Here is a 19,494-nt window from a genome sequence, read left to right as displayed (position 1 = left end):
CGGCTGCCGTCCGTCCCCTCCCTCGGGAGGGGGACCGGAGGGGGCGGGGCGGGAGCGAAGATGGCGGCGGAGCTGGAGCGGGTGCGCATCTCGGCGGCGGAGCTGAGGGGGAGCCTGGCGGCGTTGGGGAGGGCCCCGGGGGGCGGGGGCCGAGGTGAGACTTCAGGGCCCGGCGGGCTAGGCCCCTCCCCTTCCCCAGGAGAGCCCCGGCCCGGGCCCCGCCGCGGCCCCCGAGCCCAGCCGCTTCCCGGCCCCCGCCGCCGCGAGGGAGCCGCCGCGGCCCGCGCCCGCCTGCCTGGCGCGCGGGGGGAGCCGGGGCAGGGGCGCCCCGGAGCGGGTCTGCGCGGCGCAGTCCTGTGGGGTTCCGCCCCGGGCCCCTGCCCCCGGGCCCCTGCCCGCTGCCCGCGGGGCCTTCACAGCCCCGTGGGGTCGGTGAGAGACGCAGCCCAGCCGGGGGAGTGAACTGACTCTCCGCGGCACTGGCACGGAGCGAACCCAGGGTGTGCAAAGTAAACAGACTGAAAACACAGAAGAATCCCCCCCCCCACTTTCTGTTTCAGGAGCGTGAGGTGCTACGTGTAACAATAATAAACAGTTTCGTACAGAAGTGTGATTTTACATTGATCACGTCCTCTCAAAATAAAGTGTCCTTACTGTGCTGGGTGCAGCTGGTTAGTTGCAGAGCCTTGTTCTGGATCTGAGTTGTTTATTTCCACTGCGGGGCTACTGGACTGCAGCTCTCTGGGCTCTAACTTCTCCAGTTCTTTTTGCAGTTTGGTTTTGTCGTCCTATGTGAGGGCCACCTCTCCATTGCTGGCGTTCGGTTTGCACCAAAGGAACACCCAGCATTGAAATATGTAGGGCACAGAGAGGGGTCCTGAGTTTACTTGATGATCGAGTCTAGAAAACCTCTGTACATGCTGAATTTTAAGAGTCTGTATTGGGCTGCAACTAGCCCTAAATGTGAGAAAACTGATAGACGCTTTCACTATTTGGGCCAGAAGTAGCCCCACAACTTGCCTGTAAGAGTCTGTGCACTCCCTGTTTGAGAAACGCTGTGTTCATGAGAAGTTAAAGTCAGTAATCCATGTATGATATTCTGAAAGCTGCATGTCCTAACAGAGGTATATTTGCATCCTCTGAAGTTCCTTCTGCTTGCTTCTAAGTGCAGAGCTTGCTTAGGCTGTGCTGCTGGCCAGTGGTGACCAGTTAGGTTCTGCAAAGCTCTTGGCCTGCGTTCTCATCTTCTTTTCTGGGTTCTTGTGTTGTGCTCATCACTGCTGATCTACATTTCATTGCTGGTGTGGTTCATCATCCATTTCATTTTGCTGCATGGCTGCCCCTTAACGCAGCAGTTTCCCAGAGGTCTCTGAGTATAGCACGGCAGATAAAATGAACGAATGCCAAGAATTCCAGTCGCACTCTCTGCCATTTGCTTCCCCATCCGCATAATGGGGTTAGGTCTTACCTGACTCATGGGAACAGGTGAAGAGGGAGTGGGTTGTGAAAGTTAGTTAATTAAGGTTTTTACAGTGCTTTGAAGATGAAAACGGCTAGATAATTGCAAAGGAGTACTAAAGGCAATCCATCCCATCATCACTGCTTTCAGGATGCCCTTCTCTGTTTGCTGCCCTGCAACTATTCTTGCCTTTTGCTATTGTCAGGTAGCAGGTGTAGCAGGACTTGAATGATTCTGTCTTGGCCGATGCTTTCTGTGTAGCCTGTAATGTCCAAAGCATCTCAAAAATTGTCTGTAGTTTCACTGCTCTGTAAAGCACTTTGGGATCTACTGATGAAAAGTGCTATATACAAATTAGTTGTTGTTAGTTGGATGGAATGGTGGCCCACAAGTCGTTTCCCTCTGAATTTCTTGACTGGTTTTGAGCCAGCTAATGTGATCAGCAAGGCAAGTGTGTGTCCAGGTTACAGAAATTTGCTCTGAGCTATTGTGAACAGAGTGGAGCTTTGAGACTGTGAATGTTGGCTTCACAGATGCCGAATTGTTGTTTATTCAAGGCTGCTTGTGATGGAGATTTGGCAGTGGGCTCCCACAGCATAGAAAGCTGCACTAGCTTACTTGTTGATTATGAGTATATGCTGTAGTTTCCTGTAAGTTATCCCAGGTATTGCGGCTGTCAAAAGTTAAAGCAGTGAGAGTCAGGACTGCTGCATCTCTTCCTATCTATCCCCAAATTATTAGTCAGGGTGTCATTGAGATTCATTTGAGACTAATCTAGAAGTGCAGCTGCTACCTTGACATCCTCATTTCTCTCTGGTCTCTGACAGCACTGTTGTTTGGTTATAGTGAAAGCAATTTAATACCATACGGGTTTATGGTGGTGTCACAGCAATCAAGTTACTTCTGTTAGGTTATGTGGAGGATAAAATCCTCCAAGGAGAAACTGGGAAGCTGAAATTCTAAAATTAAGTTTCATGCAGCTAGACAAACTGTGCCCAACTATCTAGCAGACAAGTATCTTCAGAAAAAGTCCACCCTCACCACTCCCATTTCAGAAGCTTCTCCCATCAGTGCTCTGTCGTCATGGATGCAGTTTATCCAGTGTTCTAATGACAGAAACCTCAGAACTGCCTCTGGATCTTTGTTTGTTACTGTCACTGAATTGGTTAGGCTGCTGGGAGTAGATTAGTGAGAGAGGATCTATAATCTCCAGTATGTTTGCTTCAGAGGGAGGTGTGTTCTTGCTTTGAGTGATTTCCCTCTGCTAGGTACTACTGAGTCCGTCTTTTCAGTTGGTATGAAGTAGAAACCATTCTATAATATGGTGTAAAACCCCAGCTGAAGATACAAATTTAATAAGAATTATGTATAATGCTGCTGCATGTGATGATATTATTTTACATGGTCTTTTTCATTCCAGTTGTGTTCTTTTAAGTACTTCTAGTATTAATATCATTACAGAAAGAGAAATTTAATGAGTTGTGGGCCTGGGAGAAAAGAAGTCTTCAGTGCTGAGTTGAAATGAGATGTAAGTAAATGAGGCAGGGAATGTACAGGGAGCTGTTCCAAATGGCAAGAGCTGCAGAGGGAAGGCACATGCACCACCAACAGGCAGATCAGGGGAGCAGAGAGTGAAATCAGGAAAACAGCAGCAACAAAACCCTTAGCTTACACTCTGCTCTGAGTCTCCCAGTGTATCTTGACTGTTTCTGAGCTTGTAAGCTGCTTGAGGCTAGGGCTGTTTTGTACATGTGTTCTGTACAGTGAGGGTTACATTGGAGGTGCTTAACAAATAGTAATAATATGTATCCTGAAATAAGGCCATAGGCTCAGAATCATAGGCTTCCTCTCTGCCTCCTGCTCTTGCATTTCTCACTCCTGCTCTGTGTGATTTCACATAATACCCAGATAAAGAACTTCAGCTCTGATAGTCTCAGTTTTAAAACTTCTGCCCCTCTTGTGACCATTAAAGACACTTCACATTTCTCCATTGTCTGTGTCTCTAACTCTTGCCCTGCTTTGCTGTTCCATAACTGGAATAACCCCCGCCTCTTTATCTCTTCTTTACAGAGAACATGAAGGAACTGAAGGAGCCCAGGCATCGTAAAGATAACCGGCGTCCAGACCTTGAAATCTACAAGCCTGGCCTCTCCCGGCTTAGGAACAAACACACACTATTAAAACAGGAAGCCTCAGCGTCTGAAGGGACCAGATCTGAGGAATCCAAGGATGAAACTGCTAGTGACAAAGATCCTGCGGTTACTGGAGGGGGATCTCAGGTCACTGGAAATCTCAGCAAAGGTGACAGCCAGAAGCAGAATGGTCCCTCCCAGGGAAATGGAGAGATGGAAAGTAAAGCTATTTTTCAGAGCCAAGAGAATTTGGATAAACACTCTGTCCCGGATGACTGGTGTCCCAGGATCATCAGGAGAACCAAGAAGCCAGACCAGCAGATCTATCAGCCTGGGAAACGCCTGCAGACTGTTGCCAAGGACGCAGCCAGCCAGCCAGCCAATGCTGAAATCGTCAGTAAGATGGAGCAGCTGAGAGTTGAAGGAGATGAAGAGACTGAAAGGGACATTGGGAAAGGCAGCAACAGCAGTAGAACTAAACTGAACAAAGAGGAGAGGGAGGGAAGCCTGACTAGTGAGGGAGTGAAAACCACAAGGGGGGAAAAAGGAAGGCGGGTAGAGCGGGCTGACAGGGTCAGGAAATCAAGCGATGACTTGATCCAGGGGAAGCTGGGATCTACAAAGCGATACTCCCGCTCTGACAAACGGAGGAACCGATACCGCACCTGTAGCACAAGCTCAGCAGGGAGCAACAACAGCACAGATGGACCCCCACTGGCTGATGGGGCGAAGAAGCGACAGGAGCGGGCCAAAGAGAGAAGCCGTCCTAAAAAACAGCTCTCTGCTTCCTCCACTGACTCTCTAGAAGATGACAAAACTGGGGAGACAGATGCTTATGGCTCCAGCAGAAATTCAGAGAGAAAGCATCTGGAGCAGAGCCGAGCTTCTAAAAGTGAGAGTGAGTGGAGCAGCAATGGGAAGGAGGTCAAGGGAGCCCTGCACGTCACCTTTGACAACAAGACCATGAGCAGAGACATCTGTGTGGCGCAGACAGACAAGAAAAAGCCTCCAAAGTCTTTTAATGTAAGTGACTCCATAGAGGCTGTGGAGTTGAAGGGCAGGGAGCCTCAAGGGAGAGGCCGTGGGATTCTCATCCTGCCTGCCAACACAGACCTCTCTGCCAGTGCTGCAGGCTCTCCCGAATCTACTCAGTCTGGGCCCAGGCTCCTGCTTGGTAGTGGTGGCAACAAGGGGCCCAGAGGCAGGAGCCGTGGAGGCACCATGCGCAGGTTGTGGGATCCAAACAACCCGGACCAAAAACCTGCTCTGAAGAGCCAGACCTCACAGCTTCATTTTCTAGATACTGACGATGAAGTGAGCCCCACTTCCTGGGGGGATGCACGCCAGTCCCAGGCCTCCTACTACAAATTTCAGAACTCTGACAACCCCTATTATTACCCCAGTCCAAAAGGCCAAGGTACTCAGTATCCCTATGGAGGATACTCTTTGCAATATCAGATGGGCCCCAATAACAGTGTTTACCCTGGAGCTTACTACCCCGGATATCCAGGCCAGTCAGGGCAGTATATCTGCAGCCCCCTCCCCTCTACCCCTTTGAGTCCTGAGATGGAGCAGCAGATGAGGAACATACAGCAGCAGGAACTCAGCAAACTCCTTCGAGAGGCTGGGAACCAGGAGCAGCAGCTCAGCAACCTGCTTTCCAGAGACCGCATCAGCCCTGAGGGTCTTGAGAAGATGGCACAGCTGAGGTTTGAAGCTTTCACTTCAGGCTACGCTGTGTTGGGCTGGGGGAGGGGATGAGCTACAGCATCAACCCACTGGGTAAATGTTTGCAGAAATACCACCCTCAAATGTTTGATCTGTCCTTGGGCAATTGCTTGAGAGGGGCTGGTGGTCAGGCCACGGCCCAGCTACATGATGGTGAGGGGAAGTGGACGTGGCTGCCTAGCTTGTGACGAGCCATGCTGCAATTGTGCTAAAGGGTTTGTGTGTAACTGAGTGAAGAAAACCCAGGGAGAACCTTTGGTTCCACTGGCTGTGCAGAAGCAGCCTTGTAAATGAGTAGGTGGCCTGACATTGGAAAGGCACAGGCAGCAGCTCTCTGGGCTGGCGGCTAAGTCTCCGCATCTTTTAGTTAGAGAATCTCATTGCTACGTGGAGGGGAGAGGAGTGGGGCTGCTGGAGTGGCTCCTGGTGCGGGAGTGTTTCCTGGCCTGGGGTGGCTGGGAGCTGAGCGACTGCAAGCCCTGGTGTGCTTACATGTGCTCAGCCATTCTGGTAAGACGACTGCGTCCCTGGTTTCTGTCCAGCAGGCTTTTCATTCCAATTCTGATCCACAAGACAGCCTGTTATGTTCATTTACTGTCTGTTTGATTGTGAACGTCTCCGGGCAGGGACCACCCTTCTGGTATTGTTTCTGGGGGATTCTGGTGCTATATAATGATGTAATAATGCTGGGAGTTTTAGAACTGAGTAGATTCTCTCATTGCTGACACAGTTAAACTCTGTGCCCTCCAGTGGGAATGGCCTGATGCTGCCACATAGTGAGGAAGAAATGAAATTGGCACCCTTGTGTGTAGTTAGCTTGATGACAGCAACAGCTCCTGCTCTCCAGCTTCCATGTTTACTCAGTGACCTTCTTGTTTCCAGGGCTTCTCTGGTGACTTGTTTTCATAGCTGACAACAGCAGGTTCAGCAAGTGAATTAATTTCTAGACCTGTTACCTGTTTTTTGGACTCTCACAATCCAAGCTCCATGGAGGGACATGACAGGACTTTGCTATGTTTTACTGCAGACGGCATTAGATATTCCAGGGCTTCTTAAAGGGCATCCTTGAAACAGCAGTGGCAGCAACACCTTATCTGTTGTCAAACGGCCTGAAGATGCTAATCGTAATATGTACATAGAATCATAGAATATCAGGGTTGGAAGGGACCCCAGAAGGTCATCTAGTCCAACCCCCTGCTCGAAGCAGGACCAGTTCCCAGTTAAATCATCCCAGCCAGGGCTTTGTCAAGCCTGACCTTAAAAACCTCTAAGGAAGGAGATTCTACCACCTCCCTAGGTAACGCATTCCAGTGTTTCACCACCCTCTTAGTGAAAAAGTTTTTCCTAATATCCAATCTAAACCTCCCCCACTGCAACTTGAGACCATTACTCCTCGTTCTGTCATCTGCTACCACTGAGAACAGTCTAGAGCCATCCTCTTTGGAACGCCCTTTCAGGTAGTTGAAAGCAGCTATCAAATCCCCCCTCATTCTTCTCTTCTGCAGACTAAACAATCCCAGCTCCCTCAGCCTCTCCTCATAAGTCATGTGTTCCAGACCCCTAATAATTTTTGTTGCCCTTCGCTGGACTCTCTCCAATTTATCCACATCCTTCTTGTAGTGTGGGGCCCAAAACTGGACACAGTACTCCAGATGAGGCCTCACCAATGTCGAATAGAGGGGAACGATCACGTCCCTCGATCTGCTCGCTATGCCCCTACTTATACATCCCAAAATGCCATTGGCCTTCTTGGCAACAAGGGCACACTGCTGACTCATATCCAGCTTCTCATCCACTGTCACCCCTAGGTCCTTTTCCGCAGAACTGCTGCCGAGCCATTCGGCCCCTAGTCTGTAGCGGTGCATTGGGTTCTTCTGTCCTAAGTGCAGGACCCTGCACTTATCCTTATTGAACCTCATCAGATTTCTTTTGGCCCAATCCTCCAATTTGTCTAGGTCCTTCTGTATCCTATCCCTCCTCTCCAGCGTATCTACCACTCCTCCCAGTTTAGTATCATCCGCAAATTTGCTGAGAGTGCAATCCACACCATCCTCCAGATCATTTATGAAGATATTGAACAAAACCGGCCCCAGGACCGACCCCTGGGGCACTCCACTTGACACCGGCTGCCAACTAGACATGGAGCCATTGATCACTACCCGTTGAGCCCGACAATCTAGCCAGCTTTCTACCCACCTTATAGTGCATTCATCCAGCCTATACTTCCTTAATTTGCTGACAAGAATACTGTGGGAGACCGCATCAAAAGCTTTGCTAAAGTCAAGAAACAATACATCCACTGCTTTCCCTTCATCCACAGAACCAGTAATCTCATCATAAAAGGCGATTAGATTAGTCAGGCATGACCTTCCCTTGGTGAATCCATGCTGGCTGTTCCTGATCACTTTCCTCTCATGCAAGTGCTTCAGGATTGATTCTTTGGGGAACTGCTCCATGATTTTTCCAGGGACTGAGGTGAGGCTGACTGGCCTGTAGTTCCCTGGATCCTCCTCCTTCCCTTTTTTAAAGATTGGCACTACATTAGCCTTTTTCCAGTCATCCGGGACTTCCCCCGTTCGCCACGAGTTTTCAAAGATAATGGCCAATGGCTCTGCAATCACAGCCGCCAATTCCTTCAGCACTCTCGGATGCAACTCGTCCGGCCCCATGGACTTGTGCACGTCCAGCTTTTCTAAATAGTCCCTAACCACCTCTATCTCCACAGAGGGCTGGCCATCTCTTCCCCATTTTGTGATGCCCAGCGCAGCAGTCTGGGAGCTGACCTTGTTAGTGAAGACAGAGGCAAAAAAAGCATTGAGTACATTAGCTTTTTCCACATCCTCTGTCACTAGGTTGCCTCCCTCATTCAGCAAGGGGCCCACACTTTCCTTGGCTTTCTTCTTGTTGCCAACATACCTGAAGAAACCCTTCTTGTTACTCTTGACATCTCTTGCCAGCTGCAGCTCCAGGTGCGATTTGGCCCTCCTGATATCATTCCTACATGCCCGAGCAATATTTTTATACTCTTCCCTGGTCATATGTCCAACCTTCCACTTCTTGTAAGCTTCTTTTTTATGTTTAAGATCCGCTAGGATTTCACCATTAAGCCAAGCTGGTCGCCTGCCATATTTACTATTCTTTCGACTCATCGGGATGGTTTGTCCCTGTAACCTCAACAGGGATTCCTTGAAATACAGTCAGCTCTCCTGGACTCCTTTCCCCTTCATGTTAGTCCCCCAGGGGATCCTGGCCATCCGTTCCCTGAGGGAGTCGAAGTCTGCTTTCCTGAAGTCCAGGGTCCGTATCCTGCTGCTTACCTTTCTTCCCTGTGTCAGGATCCTGAACTCAACCAACTCATGGTCACTGCCTCCCAGATTCCCATCCACTTTTACATTACATGTTTCTGGGCCAAGCACCCCAGCTGTACAGCTCACTTGTGTGCAGAAAAGACTATCTCAAACATTTGATGGTAGTCCAGTCTGGCAAATAGAAGTGTGATGACAAGTTACAGTGTGCTTCACAGAGAGCGTACGTAGGCTATCAGCGGGGACAAATGGTCATGTGTCAAGGAGAAATGACTGTACATGGGTAGCCTGGGAGTGCGGCGGCTAGAGCAGGATCTGATTGGGAGTCCTAGCCAAGGAGAAGAGATGTCGTGGGTCACTCTGTCGTCATTCTTCCAGCTGAGTGTTTTCAAAGGCACCCCTGGGAATCCCTTTACCTGTATGTTGTCATGCTTTCCTGACTTGACTGAAGTGTTGTAGCTTCATGTTTACCAGTCTTGGGAAGGGAGGGAAATGGGACTGTTGGTCTGAAGGTTGCTGCTGTTCTGTGGTTCAGAGGGCTGTATGGAAGTGCTTTGGGTTAGTAGCCAAGAGCCACAGCTACTCCTGCCTGTACTCTGTGGGGCATGTGGAGGGGTCTGTGGCCGGGGGAGACCCTGCTTTTTCTGCCTCCTGGGTCTCTTACTCACTGGTTTTTGTTACTATTTATAGATTTTGACAATGAGGGGACTGGAGGAACTTGTTTGTGAGGAGAGGTGAAAACAGCTCAGTATATATTGTAGCTTGGCAAAGTGACAAAACCCTTCTCCAGTTCTTGTGAGCTGTGTACACCTAATAAGGAACAGAATTAGCTAAGGTGGTCCAACAAGGTAAAATTGGAGCAGTGGGATGACGATGGGCAAAGGAAATGTAGACTGAATGTAGAGCAATCTTTCTGACAGCGGGATCATCTCCCAAGGGCTGTGGAGTCATTTACAGCTGGAATGGTTCAAGCTCTAGAGAACATAATGTAGGGAACAGTTCTGCCCTCGCCAGTGGAGAGCTATGGCGGGGAAGACCCTGATTTCTGTGGCAGAGAGTCTCTTTCTCATCTTCCCCCCTTTTATGTGGTCTAACTGGGGAGGTGTAGCATTCCCAGTTGCAGTTAATCACAGAGAAATGGAGTGTGTAGGGGGGAATAGAGACAAAGAGAATAAAGTCTCTTGTTTACTTGTTTGTTTTTGTCATGAATTTGTGACTTATTTTTGGTTGGGAGGAGGGGAGATTGATGCACCCTTCTTTCTATGGTAGGACTTTCCCTGCCCTCTAGTTATCTCTTTCCATGGCTTGCTAAATTTAGTGCTCAGAATGAACAGGTATTTGGGGGCTAAGGCAGCAGTGTGGGAAGGGCTTCCATGCATTGGATCGTCATTGAAAGTCTGTACATTCCCCTCTCAGTACCAAGATTCACTCCTGCCTGGAGGATCCCAGCAGTGAGGCTGTGGCAGGAGCACCCTCTCTCTTTGACAGGCCAGAAGGAACAGAGAGTGGCTCCTTTCCCACTCACCCTCCTGCATTGGGAGAAGTGTGTGACTGCAGCTGTTCAGATCTCTCTGCAGGAGTGTACTGGTGAGGGGATTCATTTGCTGTCTAATGGAACAGTGAGAGGTTGCTGGCATCTCATTTTTGTGTTGGATGGGGAAGTAGCAGGCAGTTCAGCAAATGTTCCCTGGCAGCTCTGAGTTTGCACTCAAACTAGCACAATGGGGCAGAGCCGTTTAGTTGCTGTTGTGTCAGCTGTTGACTATGTCTCCTTCTAGAGCGGAGATGCTGCAGCTGTATGAACGATGCATCCTCATGGATATTGAGTTCTCCGATAACCAGAATGTGGATCAGCTGCTCTGGAAGAACGCCTTCTATCAGGTGATTGAGAAATTCCGTCAGCTCCTCAAAGATCCACTAGGGGAGAATGCGCAGGAAATTCGGAACAAACTGCTTCAGCTCCTCGATGAGGTAAGAAAAGAAACACCTGTTTGAGGCTGGCTAGACCTTTGGGAGGAAGTGTTTTCTAGTTGTTAGAGCAGGGCTGTGGTGAGTCAGCACACCTACATTCTGGTCCAGTTCTGTATGACCTTGGCAGATCACTTCTCTTCTTCAGGGCCAGTTTAACTAAGGGTACGTCTACACTGCATGCTTCTTTCAGCGGTGTGTAGTGTACATACGCATATAGCCCCATGAGCACAGGTATATGTAGCAGTGTAGACGGTGAGACACAGCTTAGACACGTAAAGACATGCCTGAAGAGTCTGGGTGTGCACTTGATTACGTACTCCACACCACTCTCTACGTGCCCAAGCCGTGTCTCCGCTGCTCTTTTAGCCATGTAATGTCTGGCTGCCTCCCCACTGCTAAGGCCTTTCCCTGCTGCCGGAAAAGACTGGGATTGGGCAAAGGCTCTGGCAGGGGGAGGCAGCAGCTCCCCACTTCTGAAGCCTGTCCATGCCGCACAGAGCTGCTGGAGATCTTCCCAGCCATGGGGAAAGGCTGTGGTGGCTTTCTGCTGCTGAAGCCTCTCCCTGCAATCTGAAAAGTCTCCAGCAGCAGGGAAAGGCTCTGGCAGGGGTATGTTGCTGCGGTCTTTTCCCACTGTCTCCTCTCTTCCAGAGCGTTTCACGGACTAGTGTAGCTACACACTGCAGTGTGGACTCAGCCTGCTTTTCACTGTGGCAAGGAGCTACAAATACCCTACTGTGCAGTATAGAGGTAGCCTAGAGACCTGTGCAACAGCTGTGTGGACCCTCTTGTTTATTATGGTTTAAACCAGGCTTGATTTGTTTTGGTGTAAGTCAGTTAGGAATTAGTTTAAAATAAACCAAAGTAAACCTAGTTTAAACTGAACTAAATAAGAGCATTCACAGACTTTTCTACTGATTGAATTACATTGGTTTAAATCACACCTTTAATTAAACCACTGGACCTTTCTGGCGGAGGCAAGGCTTTAGTTTCCCTTCCTGTCCCATGAGATAATACTGATCTGCCTCCCAAAGATGTCATTGTTAGATGCTTTTAGATCCCTGGATGACAGATCCTAGAAGAAGGTAATTTTTTTTTTTTTTTTTAAGAAACAAATCCCCAGGGAGCGGGCTCTCTTCTGCCTTCCACCCAGCAGTGCTGGCTGTGAGCGAACTGGGCTCTTTCACCTGTGGCTGTGACAGACCTTGGCTTTGTGCTCACGATCATTGAGGGACATCACATTTGTCTGCTTGTTTGTTGCAGGGCACTATTTTCTTTGACAATTTACTTCAGAAGCTGCAGGTGTCATACCAATTCAAACTGGAGGATTATATGGATGGGATGGCCATTCGCAGCAAGCCCTTGCGGAAGATGGTAAGTAGGCTTCCCTTCCAGGACATGTTGTCCTTGGTATCTCACATGAGAGCTGTCTGATGAAAACTCTATCATGGCATCATCAAGAAGTGGGGGGCTCTTTATACCGATGACAGCATGTTCTCAGGAATATTTGCTCACTTGTTCTGATAACTCAGAGTTAAACAGCTCCAATGTGTTTATTGGTCTCATGTTTCTTTGCAAAGGTGAAGAATTTTGTTCTGCCTCAGCATTCAGACCAGGGCTCGAATGGGGAGTAGGTGTTAGAAAGAACCATGATTAGTGCCTCGTTTATTGAATATCCTCTTTGTATCTATGTTGAGGCCAGGTCAATGATGGGAGAGAAAGAACAGCAGTGTCACTTCTATGTGACCTAGTAGCATGTCAGCCCTGGGCGGTGGAGCATGAGTGGGCTCACCTAGCAAGTGGTGTTCTCAGCCCAGCTCCATTTCCTAGTGGGTAGGTGTCCGCATCACAACTATGCCCTGATAGGCAGTCTCAGCAGAGAGCCCAAGGCCTGAATGAGCCATGGAGTCTGCACTCCCCTGACTCCTCCAGGGCGTTTATGGGAGGGGAGATGGGAGTGGGTAGGGGAGCTTTGCTGTTGCTGCACATGCTGAACATGTGCCATGAGAAAATAAGTGTTTCTTGCAGCGCCTTTCAGAAGAACTCCAGCTAAACAGCAACCCCCGTCTCTCTGGTGGCACGTGGAGTCCTTGTGTGCTGCACGCCTACAGATGAGCAATGGCCGCAGAGTTTCCATAGCATGTATTGAATGTTTCTTTTCAAGGTGAAGTACGCACTGATCAGTGCCCAGAGGTGTATGATTTGCCAAGGGGACATTTGCAGGTACAGGGAGCAAGCGAACGACACAGCAAACTATGGGAAAGCACGCAGGTACCGTACCCTCCCCCTCAGCCCTAAGCAGAGTTCTTACCGTACTTAGCTACACGGGCATCACCTCATTTCACATCCAGTTATGCCTGTGGCCAATGCAGACCTTCCATGCTTCCCATTTGATTACTGTCCAACAAGATTAAAGGATGCAGTAAATGTTGGACAGACTAATCTGCCACCCTAAGAAGCATGCTTGTTTGGCTGATGGATTCTGCCCCCCGTCAGGGAGTGTTAATGTGGAAGCTGTGCTGTGCTGCGCTCTGAAGTCATGGCGGTGCAGTCTGTGTGGCTGGCTTGTTTTCTGCTGAACTCCTGCTGACGGCTTCTCACCAGTGGAGGTTCTCACATTATTCATGTGTTCTGGCTGCAGCATGACTTGGTGGCACCTGTTGCCTCTTGTCACTCTATTTTTGCTTGTGATAAATTCCCTCTTCTGATCAGGGCTGTAGGCAAGGCAAAGCCCAGTGTGCGCAGCAGATAATGTGGCATTGACAGTGAGGAGCAAAGGGAATAGAGCCCTAAAGCATAGCAGGGCTTGTCTATAAGGGACAATATGCAGAGCAGGGGAACTAGCTTAGCCACTGCAGGTTTCTGACTTTTTTGGAAACTTTCTGCCTGGTGTTCTTGTGGAACTCTTCTGCATGGGGTGAGGGAGGGAGGGGACTAGGAGGCTCACCGCCATATGACCAGCCCTCTCCCTGGGTCAGAGGCATGGGGAATAGACTGGTGTGTACTGATGAACAGATACACCCGCTAGGGAATATAAAATAAAGGGCAAACTACCATTCAGGCCAGGCCCTTTCGTCCGGGGTAGCTTTACCATCACAAAAGGATTCAAAACGAATAAAACAATGCAAAACACGTGGTCCCAGCCAGCAGAGCCCTTTTCAGCTTCCACTGGGTAGCCTTACCTGGCTCCCTCCTATCCTCCTGCTGGGTGCCCTGGGAGACACTTCCCTCATCTTCTTCAGAGCGAGCAAGGAGCATTCCTTGCCCTAATCTGCAGCAGGCAGTCACACGATACTTCATCTGGTGGCCCTTCTCCACTGTGTGCCCGTCGGGAGACTACAGCTCTCAAAGGGGCTTACCAGGGCTGTAGCAGAGGTGCTGGCTGCACATGCGCTCACAGGCCCTTGCCACCTGGGCAGAGGGCCGGGCCAGCCCTCCTTGGATGTGCCAGTGATGAAAGGGGCCCCAAATGAAGGGAAGGATTCTTTGTGTTGTTAATAATGGTCTGGGTCTCTGCAGTTTCTTGCCAGTCACCTACTGTGTGTCTCTCTCCCCACGCAGTTGGTATCTGAAGGCTCAGCACATTGCCCCCAAAAATGGCCGTCCGTACAATCAGTTGGCTCTGCTGGCTATCTACACGGTAAGAGCGTCTCTGGGCGTGTGGGACTAGAAGCGGTGTGGCCTCTTGGCTGATAGTGGACGTCCTTCCTGGGGAGGTGGCTGTATGTGCGGGAGCACCTGCACCATGCTTTTCACCAAATGATGGGGCTGTGCTATGAATGATGAGGGCACCATAGGCCATGTAGTCAGATATGGGCAGCAGGAGCTCTAGTCTTTGGGCCTGGGGTAGTTACAGCTCAGTTGCATGCTTTGTTTTCAGAGTTTATAGTGTAAGTCTGAATTTGGTGCCCATAGTCGTAACCAAAGTAACCTTTCTAGCCACATGTGCAACATTTCTGTACCCTGCAAGGGTCTGCTAGAGTTTAGTGTGTGAAGGGGGCTGGCTGGCTACCCTTTGTGCTGCCTGATTCCACCCCTGAGGACACAGTCCCTGTCCTAGTGAGCTCACATTCTAAACAGTCCTGTCCTGAACCAGGTGGCTGTGGGCTGGGGAAAGACACAGGGCAGCGTGTTCATTGGGGATGTTAGCATGTAGTTTTTTAGGGCTGCAGTTGGGGTAGCTTTTGCCAGTGAGGCGATTCTGCTGTCTGGTTTGTTAAACATTCTGGGAAGGGAGGCCTTTGGGAAAAGTGTATTTGATGGCAGACAGTGGAAGTGTCAGGCCAGAGTGTAGGGATCGGTGACCAAACATCTGCTGAAATGCATGAGCTCTGAAAGATGCCATGTTAAAACAGAATAGTTGAAAATTGCGTCCTGTGTCACACAGAGCAGGGTTCGGAGATGTATTTCCCTGACAACTGCTGATGGACCACCCTGACTCCTGGAGCGGCGTGCAGAGCCACTGAGTTCTCTGCTTTGCTCCGGGTGTCTGTATGGCTGTCAATTTTCAGGAGAAACTCTACATCCTGAGTGGGTCTTGGCAGGTTCAAAGCCTTTTGGGGCACCCTTTAGTAATAACCCACCTAAATAGCCCTGATCCCCGCTGCAGTAAAGAAGATGCTGAGAGGAAGGATAGTCCAGTAGTTAGGGCATTAGTTTGGGGCTTGGAGTCTTGGGTTCAGTTCCCAGCTCCATCCCAGAATTTCTGTGTGACCCTGGGCAAGTCCGTTAGTCTCTCTAGGCCTTGGTTTATAAGATGTGTAGAAGATCATTTCCCTACTTCACAGGGGGGCGGAGAGGATTGTGAGGTGCTTAGATACAGTGGTAATGGAGGGGAAAGCAAATCCCATAGACAGACTTGCAGTTTGAGGGACAGAGTGAGGTTGGGACTTTCAGCCGATACTCTCTATGGTCACCAACTAAACTGGCCCATTTCAGTGCCAGGTTCACTGGGCCTGTGGCCTGATGTTTTACCTGCACTCCCCAAGGTGCACGGAGGCTTGGACTTGGCGCTGGTGGCTGCAGGTAAATGTGTTCTCCTGGGGGAGTCCAAGGCCCCGTGGCATCTGGGATGTGCTTTAGAAGCAGGACGTGGCTGCTCTGTTTTTAGCTGTGAATGACAATCTGCACTTGTGGGTGTGCCAAGAGGTACAGGGTGACAGGTGGCCTGGGGTTGCATGCTCCAGAGTGATGTGGGACATGTCTCTGGTTGTGTTTCTGCAGAGGAGGAAACTGGATGCTGTGTACTATTACATGCGCAGCCTGGCTGCCAGCAACCCCATCCTCACAGCCAAGGAGAGTCTCATGAGCCTGTTTGAAGAGACAAAACGCAAGGTGAGTCTTGGTGCGGGGCTGCCTGATGCTGCTCCCTCCTTGTTGGTGCCTCCTGCCATGTCCTGGAGCTGGGCTGGCTGACACTGCAGGTGCTTCCTGCCAAGTGCTAGGGGTGTATTGCTCTTGCACTGGGGCATGCTGAAGATGCTCTAATGGATTGGTAACTGCTTAAAAGATAGGAAACAAAGGGTAGGTATAAATGGTCAGTTCTCAGAATAGGGAGAGGTAAATAGTGGTGTCCCCCAGGGATCTGTACTGGGACCAGTCCTATTCAACATATTATTCATAAATGATCTGGAAAAAGGGGTAAACAGTGAGGTGGCAAAATTTGCAGATGATACAAAATTACTTAAGACTGAAAAGGATCTCTCAAAACTGGGTGACTGGGCAACAAAATGGCAGATAAAATTTAATGTTGATAAATGCAAAATAATGCACATTGAAAAGCATAATCCCAACTACACATATAAAATGATGGGGTCTAAATGAGCTGTTATCACTCAAGAAAAAGATCTTGGAGTCATTTTGGATAGTTCTCTGAAAACATCCACTCAATGTGCAGCGGCCGTCAAAAAAGCGAACAGAATGCGAGGAATAATTAAGAAAGGGATAGATAATAGAACAGAAAACATCATGTTGCCTCTGTATAAATCCATGATACGCCCACATCTTGAATACTGTGTGCAGATGTGGTTGCCCCATCTCAAAAAAAGATATATTGGAATTGGAAAAGGTTCAGAAAAGGGCAACTAAAATGGTTAGGGGTATGGAACAGCTTCTGTATGAGGAGAGATTAATAAGACTGGGACTTTTCAGCTTGGAAAAGAGATGGCTAAGGGGAGATATGATTGAGGTCTATAAAATTATGATTGGTGTAGAGAAAATAGATAAGGAAGTGTTGTTTACTATTCATAACACAAGAACTAGGGGTCACCAAATGAAATTAATAGGCAGCAGGTTTAAAACAACTAAAAGCAAGTATTTCTTCACAAAATGCACAGAGAATGTTGTGAAGGCCAAGACCATAACAGGGTACAAAAAAGAACTAGATAAATTCATAGAGGATAGGTCCATCAATGGCTATTAGCCAGGATGGGCAGGGATGGTGACCCTAGCCTCTGTTTGCCAGAAGCTGGGAATGAGTGACAGGGGATGGATCACTTGATGATGACCTGTTCTGTTCATTCCCTCTGGGGCACCTGGGACTGGCCACTGTTGGTAGACAGGATACTGGGCTAGATGGACCTTTGGTCTGACCCAGTAGGGCCATTCTTATGTTCTTGTGATTGGTGGGGGGTTGACAAATGGCTATTGGGTCTGGATTTGACTCTTGCATAGTTCTGAGAAAGGGTGGAAAGTAGACTCAGCTGCCAAAGTGAAGCTTCTTTTCCTGTTTCTCTCCAAAGAGCGGTGAGTGCTTCAAGAGATCACTGATAAGCTCTGGGGCTTTTTCATCTCTGGGTCACTGGTTAAAGGGCATCTTAGCTAAGCAGGGACTGAAAGTTGTTCCAGTTCCTAGTGAGACAGGGATCCACCTCATCACAGTCACCACCAAACTACTTGGCATGCTCGTTGGTGGGTTTATCAAATAAGTCAAGTAAGTGTTCAGATGGGCCAGGAGACTGAGCTCCTCTCCTCTCCTCTCCTCAGAGGTGGACGCTCCGGATCAGAGGTGTGACAGGTTGGCTGTGTAGGTGTTTTGTGGCTAGATAAAGTCTTTCAAACTCCGGGGCACTCAATCTAGCATCTTTCACCAGAGCTGAGGTTACTAAACACCAGCAGTCAAACAATAGAGTAGGCAGCTGCTGTGCTTTGCAAGCTGGGGAAACAGCTGGCTTCTGACAGATTCTTTTCCCGGTAAATGAAATGACAACTTACTTTTCCTGAGCCATGATCCCTGAGGTTTCTGAATCTGTGTCTCTTGTCTGCACAGGCTGAGCAGATGGAACAGAAGCAGCATCAGGTGCTGGAACTGAGCCCTAGCCGATGGGGGACGGGCAAGAAGTCCACATTCCGACAAGTTGGAGATGACGCCACTCGGCTGGAGATCTGGATTCATCCCTCCCACCCCCGCTGCTCCCATGGTCATGAATCCGGCAGGGAATCTGAGCAGGACAATGGTCTTGGGAACCTCAGCCCTAGTGATGTGAGTACTGTGGAACACTGCTGTTGACTTTGGTGTCATACGTTTGGAATGTAGTTGAATGACACTGCATCTGTTTTGCTTTCTTGTTGCTAAATATTCCAGTGTTTTGACTTCTCTTATGCCAGCAGTGCCCGGGTCAAGCTAAGGAGCTGGTGACCTTGTGCTTTTTGTGTTTAAGGCATGTGGTTATCATCTATTCTTTGGTAACGTCATGTTGCTGTTCCTGGAATTGTAAAGAGACAGATGGAAGAGGCAGCAAAAAAATTCCATTGAGAGGCTTTAATTTAAGTGACACAAAGCGATGGGAAATGGGGAGGTCGGCAGCTGAGGAGCTATGGTTTGCTGGGGATCCTCCAGCCTTTGGGACTTTTCCTGGAAATGGGACATTTTCCCTAGAGCCACCTGGTCGGAGTTGTGCTCAGGGAGGGTGAAAGCCAGGGATTTATCTTCTGTTGTAGGTGTAGTATGAGTGTTGTTTATTGTGCTGGAAGCCAGATACTTTCATTTCCTCCTGCAAAGGAAAGAATAAACCAAAGGCATCTCTCATAGGTCCCATCTGTGTCCCTAGCAAGGGCGAGTCTGAATGAACTCGATTAGTCAGATATGGCCCATGAATGTGTAAGTTGAACAAGCCAATTGTTAGGAGGACACCTGCTTGGAGCTTTGCCTTTCTCTAGGAATGCAAACATTTTCTTGGCATATCTTGCATGCAGGAGACCTTGCATAAGAACTCTGAGCAGCCTCTCTGGAGACAGCTGCTAGGGGGATACCTGACTGGGGGTGGGAGACACGCTCTTCACACAGGGCAGGTCCAACAGCTCCTCAAAGATTGTTTCATTGTTAGAACTGGTTTGTTGTCTTCAGCTGCACTAAGAATACTGAAGCCTCGTTCTGTTTATGGCGTTGCTATGCCCTTGCTGAAATGCAGCTCTCTGGCAATGTCAGCACAGATTGGGGGCCTGTTTTTCTTATTAGTCTTGGATTGATGCATGTGCTTGACACACAAGGCCTGGGAATGGCTTTTCCCACCCCACTGCATTAGTGAAGGCCTGTGTTCTCTGTTGCTGCCAGAGATACAGAAGTGAAAGTGAGGAGCGCTAAGAAATGAACATCTTACACCGGGATCAGTGTATGAAGCTCTTCTATTTTTGTTCCTTCATTCTTTCCTCTGTGTTGTCATTCTCATTCGTGTTTTCCCGCATAGTGACTAAAAGGGGGTTGAGGAGTGCTCTGTCTTGCCACTGTGTGGTGCTGTTTCTCCTCCTAATGAGGTTGTGCCAAGCACAGAGGAGAGTGAGGCAATGCTAACCAAAGAGACCCTCAGCCCTTGATCACATGAAGCTCAAGTTCACTGGAGGGACCGGGAGGCAACTGCTGTCCTAGGGGAACATGTGCCAGGATTTTGGATGCTCTCTTATA

The 19,494-nt window shown here is 49.1% G+C and overlaps 1 protein-coding gene across 5 annotated transcripts in view; it reads left to right on the top strand.

Moving 5' to 3' along the window:
- Window positions 1-18: 18 nt before the first annotated feature.
- Window positions 19-19,494, top strand: part of SMG6 (SMG6 nonsense mediated mRNA decay factor) — a 165,325-nt gene continuing 145,849 nt past the window's right edge. Inside the window, exons 1-8 of one of the 5 annotated variants that reach the window (XM_073315355.1) lie at window positions 19-154; window positions 3,530-5,300; window positions 10,403-10,595; window positions 11,859-11,969; window positions 12,760-12,866; window positions 14,157-14,235; window positions 15,819-15,929; window positions 17,863-18,075. In XM_073315355.1, the coding sequence (XP_073171456.1) occupies window positions 61-154; window positions 3,530-5,300; window positions 10,403-10,595; window positions 11,859-11,969; window positions 12,760-12,866; window positions 14,157-14,235; window positions 15,819-15,929; window positions 17,863-18,075 (2,679 nt within the window). In that variant the 5' untranslated portion in view covers window positions 19-60. Of the gene's footprint in view, window positions 155-2,269; window positions 2,988-3,529; window positions 5,301-10,402; window positions 10,596-11,858; window positions 11,970-12,759; window positions 12,867-14,156; window positions 14,236-15,818; window positions 15,930-17,862; window positions 18,076-19,494 lie in introns of those variants that run through there. The other 4 variants (XM_073315350.1, XM_073315352.1, XM_073315353.1 and 1 more) reach the window with 4 other exon arrangements.

This window comes from Lepidochelys kempii, chromosome 17 (assembly GCF_965140265.1).
Source record: "Lepidochelys kempii isolate rLepKem1 chromosome 17, rLepKem1.hap2, whole genome shotgun sequence".
Classification (NCBI taxonomy): Eukaryota; Metazoa; Chordata; order Testudines; family Cheloniidae; genus Lepidochelys; species Lepidochelys kempii.
The sequence above is the reverse complement of the archived record's forward strand: the minus strand, read 5'-3'. Positions and strand labels throughout refer to the sequence as shown.